Source organism: Anneissia japonica, unplaced genomic scaffold, assembly GCF_011630105.1.
Source record: "Anneissia japonica isolate Jap-2015-1 unplaced genomic scaffold, ASM1163010v1 scaffold21_len1647178_cov195, whole genome shotgun sequence".
Classification (NCBI taxonomy): Eukaryota; Metazoa; Echinodermata; class Crinoidea; order Comatulida; family Comatulidae; genus Anneissia; species Anneissia japonica.
The window spans coordinates 1,399,707-1,407,714 of NW_022750455.1; the positions used below are offsets into that span (position 1 = coordinate 1,399,707).

The 8,008-nt window shown below is 33.5% G+C and overlaps 1 protein-coding gene across 1 annotated transcript in view; it reads right to left on the reverse strand.

Annotated features, from left to right (window-relative positions):
- The window catches only part of LOC117121379 (alpha-L-iduronidase-like), a gene marked incomplete in the record, with an annotated part of 80,125 nt that overhangs the window by 69,482 nt on the left and 2,635 nt on the right, over positions 1-8,008 (reverse strand). Inside the window, 2 exon segments of the mRNA XM_033266564.1 lie at positions 1,308-1,510; positions 5,020-5,115. Coding sequence (XP_033122455.1) covers positions 1,308-1,510; positions 5,020-5,115 — 299 coding nt within the window.

The window sequence follows — 8,008 nt, forward strand, 5'->3', positions numbered from 1 at the left end:
ATTAAAACCTTTTTGTTTTATTTTAGGCCTTCTTCAAAATACCTATGCCACAGCAGTTGATTTTTTTGCCGTAAAACCAAAATAGTTTCATGCATGCCGACCGGTTAGCGCGAGCCCTGACTGAACTCTGCAGAAAATCCACATCGAACTTCGCATCGCGATGTAAAACAAAATGTCGGAAAACTTTTCTTTGACGCATGCGCATTTGCATAAATGTCTACACACATACGCACACACATACTACACACAATAAAAAACAAAAGAAATGTGACAGAGTGATTACAATAGTTACTATTGCATTACATGCATAGGAACTAAAAAATGGGGTAGAAATGAAAATGATATTCAAATTTAAGTGCGAGAGGGCCATTTCCAGCCATCGAGGTGCCATAATCATAAATTTTCTTACCTCAGCTCCAACCATGGTGGGGCTGATGTGGTTTAGACCCTCCATCTATGAAATCACTTTCCCCTACAACCCTTCGACTCCCCTCCCCCTGCAGAACTCCCAAAAATGACTTTTTCCAACTTGGGACCCCTGTTGATGAACATGTTGACTACTTGGACATATACTACTGTGGAAAGGCAATGCAAGATGTCAAAAAACGGTTTAGCCGTGTTGCTATAGAGCATACAAGAAACGACAATAGCACTTTTGAGACTAACTGTAAAAATTTATTAGCGTTCATCCACGTAGTAGACTTCATCATAAGACTGTACAAATGGGATAAGTAACATTTATAATATATATTAGAGATAGAGAGGAGGGGGAGAGGGGAGGTACTACAACAACAAAGTAAGCAAATGTGGTAGATAAAGCATCCAGTCTGCAGAAAGTAAGACAGAATGTAAATGTTTTTTTTTTTACATTGATCTTCTGTCTACAGGGCTACTTAGGGGCGCAAACATTTTTTAGGGACGTGCACCCCCAGCCCCTCATAGATACGCCACTGTTAGTTGAAAATCTTGACCCTATGGAATTAATACATTGCACAACTGTCTGGCAATGTATTACCTAATTTATATTTAGGGGCAAATGCTCATCAATCTCGTCGGTGGGGGCCGCCACTGCCGTCTTTGTGACATCAATATGCTGATACTCACAGGGCTCATTGTTTATAATTTCTGATCTACTGTATCTAAAAGACAGGCACTGCAATTAACCAAAAAACTCAATGCTGTCCATGGTTGAAGTAGCCATCACCAGTTTAGCCAACTACGATTACTGTTCTGAATCTGACAATGTCAATGACCTGACCTTGAGGAGAAACCCCTTTAACAAACTGAAAACAGATTGCTTTCTATACCTTGTGATGAAATGATATAAAGTCAAGTCGAACCCCAGTTTCTCCCGTGAAGTAATTTGTACCAGTATCGCAGTGATCTAGCAAACCCCAACAGATCTTTGAGTACGAGGCCTCGCGACAGCCAGCCCCTGGTCCACCAAATATCAACGATGGGTCTGCAGCATTTAATCCTTCAGAACAAGCATCATAATAATTCATAAATCCTGGAAAAATAGAAGATTAATCAACAAACATTGAAAATTATAAATAATGATAATATTAACAGATATTTTAAATCATAATTAATACAGTAATAATAATATAATTATTAACATAGACAAGTAATGATGGTAATTCATTTAATCAATACTTAAAAAACTTCAACATTCTAATGCAATACATAAGTATTGTTAGAAAGTAATGTTGAAAGTGTAAAAACAAGCTTGCATATTAGAGGGCAGTATTCCATTTAAATGTATTCCAAGCAAAAAATGTTGCTGCTTGGGACAAACTGGTGGTTATATCCATTCAAATGGTTACATTATGACCAATATATTCTACATAGCACATTTTGTTTGATAATACTTATAAAATATCATTGACAAAATTCAAGAATAATATAAATAATCAATAATTAATTTGGACGTAAAACAAGCCCGGCACAATTGTTAGTAGAATTAAATAATAGTTATTAAAGTGGAAGATATTGTCCCCCAGGGTTCAGATTAATTTAGCACAAGCCTTACCAAGAAGATTATATTCATTTAATTATTGACTGTATTCAATTCCATATTTTTTATTCAATCTCAAATGGCAGCATTAATGCTGAATCACATGAGAATACATTAAAACTCGGAAATACAAAACCGAAAAACACATAAAACAGCACAAAGAGATTACATAATTGAGAACATTAAAATTAAGATTAAGATTATCAAATTTACTTTTACAAAAAAACTGTTGTATGCCCATATATAGTCATGATATGCCTGTATATGGTCATGATGTGATGTCATCATGACCATATTTAGGCATATTTCCTTGATAAATAAAGTTTGATAGTCTGGACAGGGCTTAAAAACTTCTAGAGGATCCGGGGGGACAAGTGGGCAAAGTGCGGCCCAACAGCAAATTTTTTTTTTTATCGAACCTATGTGCATGGCTCGCCTACCATCTTTTGGCTATAAAATCCCTTGATTTTATTGCATAAAGCATGAGAAAGCAGTGCATGAAGATTAAAAGGTCTCTTTGACCCTCTGACCCATTTGTATGTCAATCCCTTAAAATTTAAGTCTTCTTGCTTGATTAGCCAGAAATTCCGAAACAATGAATTTACAAATAATAAACAGCAAAATACATTTCCAAGCTATTCCAAGTTTAAATATAATATATGCATGAAGCTAAAGTACAGCTGTGAAATGTGAGAAATGAATCAAGATAAATTTCAGTAATATTTATCAGTCTTTTGCAAGTGTACTTTTGATTCATCTTCAGACAGTATTATGAAGCTGTCTGACAACAAATATTGGATAAGCATAATATTAAGCACAAACGACTACCATTATGGGATATAATTCTCTATTGACACCTAAGGACAGACAATTTTATGATTGCGAAAAATGACAAAATAATCTGAATCTAAGGTTGTTACATTAGCTCTCAATATCTAGGGCAATAATCTAGAAATCAGTGCCAACAGGATGTCACGCCACAAAATTGGCAAATATAGTTCACAAGATTAAGGTATCACTATACTCCCTATTAATGTCGTTAATGTACAGAATATCAACTCAACGGTTTCCAAACACGCACAAAATTATCACATAAGCTCTTCATATCTCCTTGTTTAAATTATTATATTGTTCATTGAGAGTGAAACAGCAAATAATAGAAATACACATACTCATTTATTGAATTTGTAGAACAAAATTTCCTTTTTATAATACTTAATGCGATACATAAAGGCACTATATAAATATGGTTTTATTATTATTATTATTATTATTATTATTATTATTATATTATTATTATTATTATCTGTTCAATATTGTACAAAGAATTGAACATAACTGTTGCAATTCCTTTATCTTGCATCATATATATGAGCATCATAAAGTTACTTTGAAACAGATGGTTAGTTAGATGGCCGAGCAGATAAGGCAGGGGCGCTGAAACATACAGCTATAATATCAGTGTTCATTCAAACAGCATACTTGCCTATGGTTCTGTTGGGGGAACAAGACTTCTTGGGTAAGGATCACTATAAACTGTAGGCCCAGTGTACACAATTTAGCTCTCTGCACATTAAACAACTCAGTAAACCTCTCAAGACGAGTAGGGGTTTACCCCGGTGTACTGGTCCATTCACCCTTTCGGTATAAAGCACTACAGGTATATAAATCTAACTACATTACATTTGTTCACCAAGTGTTTTTTAAACTGGTACTGTTATAGGCATTTATAATGTGCCTCTTGCTTGAGGTTATAAAGCGCAGTTCATTTCCCTGGTCGTTGGGTCCATATACTTTAAGTGTTGCTGTTGGTAATCAGCACAGAAGCAAGCAACCCCACCAGGTACCCATTTATACTTCTGGGTGGAGAGAAGCAATGCAGATAAAAAGTGCCTTGCTCAAGGACACAAGCAAAATTAACAGTGACATATTGAAACTCCGACCTCGAGGTTGGGAAAGCGAACGGTTCCCACTGTGCCAACCGTTTCCATAAACACATACCTAGAAACAAGTTCAGCACAGTTCAATGAAATGAAAAACAATTTATTCCTCCAAGTTTGATCAACAGATTATAAGATGCAGATTATGTACAATAACGTTTATTTTATGAATCTCCAAGTATAAATAATGACGGTCTTCCATTTATTAGTAGAAGAATTAATCTTCTTTATGATCGTACTTTGCATCTCAGAGAAGACTCTCATATAGCCAAATGTCAAAGGTTATCCTACTTAGAGTTATTTAAATTTCTGGTGGTTGCAAAACGTGAGTGATAAACAAGTTATATGTAGAGAAAGTACAAGTTGGCATCATTTCACTTATGAGCCAGTTTTTGTTGTAATTACTAAAGATCTACAGTATGTTTACATTTGGTATTATTATATCTCAAAATAAATATATTTATATTTTCCTCAGTCATATAAAGCATATAATACGGAGCTTTGTGACGTCATTAAAAGTCATCTGCGCATGCGGGAATGTTAAGTTCTCCTCATCGCATGGATTCTAGGACGCAATTTGGCCAAATTTAGAATGCAGATTACATAGTATGCTTTCTACTAGTCCAATAACATGACTGGTATAAATTACCACAATGCATTCTTTATACAGTGCAATGGAATCTGAAGCGAGGGCCTAAGTGTGAACTCAATTTTTACCTCAGTAGTTAACATTTGTTTTATTCATCAATAAAATGTAATTTATATTTGTTTAAAATATTCTGGATTAGCCCCTGAATTTCATGCAACAAATTCTTGTGAAAAGAAAGTATAATACATACTCCAAGTATTAAAAAATGCACGCCATCGTGTTGGGATTCAATATTTCGACATCAATTATGTCATAATGGGGAATGATGATCTGCTCATGATTTGCACAATTATGTCATATATCCATATATGGACACATATATCCATATATGGACACATATCCATATAATTATAGACACATCTGATAGTGTGAATTAAGCTTTATTTAGAAAATGAAATAAAACATAATTTTACCTTGATATGTTATATTCAGACCATCAAAATCCTTATGGTCCGGCTCATTCCAAGTCTCAAAATTCCACTTTTGTACGTACTTTAGGCCATAGATATCTGTGATTTGCATAGAGATGACAGATTAAATACGCACCAAGTGATACAAGATGCAATGCTTTTGTTAACTGGTACTCAAATGTATCAATTTATAAAATTAGTTAAACTATCAACTAATTGAGCAAATGCAATTATGATTAAAATGATTGTAATGGATTATTATGAGGCTTGCCATCCCAAAAACAGCATCAATTTTGGCTTTTTACATATTCTTGTTCTCGACATTTTAAAGATTTAATGATGGGTCATTCAGGCCCCCTACTAGTTAGAATCAACTGCTGCCAAAGTTAAGAGTAAAAGTAGGGCTTTTCTGTACTAAAGTATACTATACAATAATGCCACATTCTTAAATTAAGAAAGTATACAGTAATACAGTATTTAAATGCAGATCATTGTGTTGGGATTCAATATTACAACATTATCTCATCATCAGGAATAAACTACTGTAATTACTAAGTTTAACAATTAGCAAAAGTAAGCTGGCTTTGGAATGGTAAGCCTCATACGATACATCTATTAGACACTGTCAGTCTATCTAAGTTCCTATCATTGGTATTATGATTACAATCATCATTTTTAAAAAGGAATATTAATGTAAAAACATTGGTAATGCTGTTGTGTCAATATTTGTGTGCTTCTATGCCTTTGTAAATCCAGGAAAATATATTTTGTGCCTCCGATCATGAAAATTGTCTTTATTATGAAATGTTATATAGGTGCAATATAACAGAGCAATGACTGGAACAATAAGGAACAATAATGTAATTATTTATTTCTACAGTAACTTTTAATTAATCATGCAACTATTTCAATTATTATTTTATATTTACTTATTTGCTTATATATATTTTTCTTTTATTTTTATTTAGGAGAGCATGAGTTAAGGCATTTATTATTCATTTGCCTATTTTGCTTACCCCTTTTTCGTTTTCATTGATTTGTTTAATTTAATTAACATAACATAATTATTTCGACTGTACGTTATAATACATAAGTTATTTTTCTTTAATTGTATGTTGAGTTTATTTTGAAATAAATGATTAAAATAAAAAACAAGTTCCCTTAATCTCAAAAGCTTTGATGAGGGCAGTATAATAGTGGCAGTAGAGTATATTTACCCTAATAGCTGCCCATACAAAAAATATCTATTAATTAATCAACCAGCAGGGTACTCTTAGGAGCTAAAAAAAACCCTGACCTACATATTTTTCAGCCTTGGCTTGTGTACATATGAAAGAACTCAGTAGGGGATTATCTTCAATTGTACAGACTATAAATAATTAAAACCAATAAAGGCTCCGGTGATCTGCACTTTACACACAAATGCAATTAAATAACAATAATGATAACTTATTGCCATGTCATTCTCCAACCTACATCTTGCATCGCTCATTTACATCAACATCAATGTGATAAATATGAAATTGATAATGCTAACGTTTGTTTACACTACAGTAATGAGATTGATCTCCTACGCAACACCGATCATTTCAGACCTCCGGTGCCTGACAACCACGCCTGTTTATGCCGCCTGAGGAAATGTTTGCCAGGATGAATATTTATGTCCTTGAGATTAAAAGACAGGTTCATGACAAACAAGATTGCCACAGAGGCACAGTTTCTTGTAATTTGAATGACAAAAGGAATGTTCAATCACTATTTCACTTAGTATTAATTACATAAAGCTACATGAGTACCAATTATTAGTAATGATGTATTTAAAGTTACTGTAGTGTAGTGGAGTAGTTCTCAACCTTAGACTGAGTATCATTTTGAAGTTCTTAAGAATGCTGTAGCAAATAGGGTCATTCAACCTCAGATTTGGACCAACGAAGTTCAAACTTGAGATATGTTGATATGAATGATTGGGGAATGTTTGATAAAAATGTGAAGTGAATCTGAGACAAAAGTATGTGGGCACCCCAAATTTTGGTTGATTTGAGTTGGAATGACCATAAATTCAAGGTCTTTGAGTGTATATTTATTAGATTATTGGAATAAATTCCTGTGTATAAAAATTACTGTCATAATGCTAAAACCAGAGATTTGCATTTAGGTTGTGCTGAATATCAACACTAATAAGACCAACAAATTTTTTTTATTGTGTCCATGGCCACGTTTAGGGAAAATCCGAAAAATAGATAGGTCGGGAGGAAAACTTTTTTTTTTCCAACCAAATATGTGCATACGCCTAAAAAGTAGAAAATACACAAATAATACAATTATGGATTCTTATCGCATACCCCCTAGCAAAATAGGCTAGCCTTAGCCCCACTAGCCTCGCTAAGGCTTTTCCAGCCTTATTTGCGCATAAAAAATATTGTTCACCATAAAAAAAAAAATTAATAAATAAAATGCTGACCCTTAATTTTGTAAAATTTGGGTTGGTCAGGCGTGGCCAACACAAATAAATTGTTTTTATGCCTATTTGCAGCATCTATCTCTGGATGTTCAGCATACTCATGCTTACCCAGAGTATCGGTTTAGACTAGTAGACTTGCTGAATGTCTGAAAGAAAAGCCCTGATCACTTGACAAAACCAATGAGCCTAAATATGCAATTTTTTTTCTTGCCACTAACTATGCCACAAAACTCTCTAGCAGTAAAAAAATGTCTAATCTATATGTGGAAAAGACAAGCAAAATCAGTCACTCGTCACAAAAATCGATTTTGAGTTATTAATACAGTGTTAGAGAGCAAAATATTAGCTATCAAATGGTAAAAAAAATCATTCAAATCGGACATTTCCTTATAAAGTTACAAGCGTTTAAAGTACAATATATGAGAAATTAACCGTCAAAGTTTATGATTTCAGGCATTTCTCATGCAGAAACTATCTTTAAATCCTTAAAAAGTATTGTTTTAACATTGAAAATAGGGAAAATAACAGCAT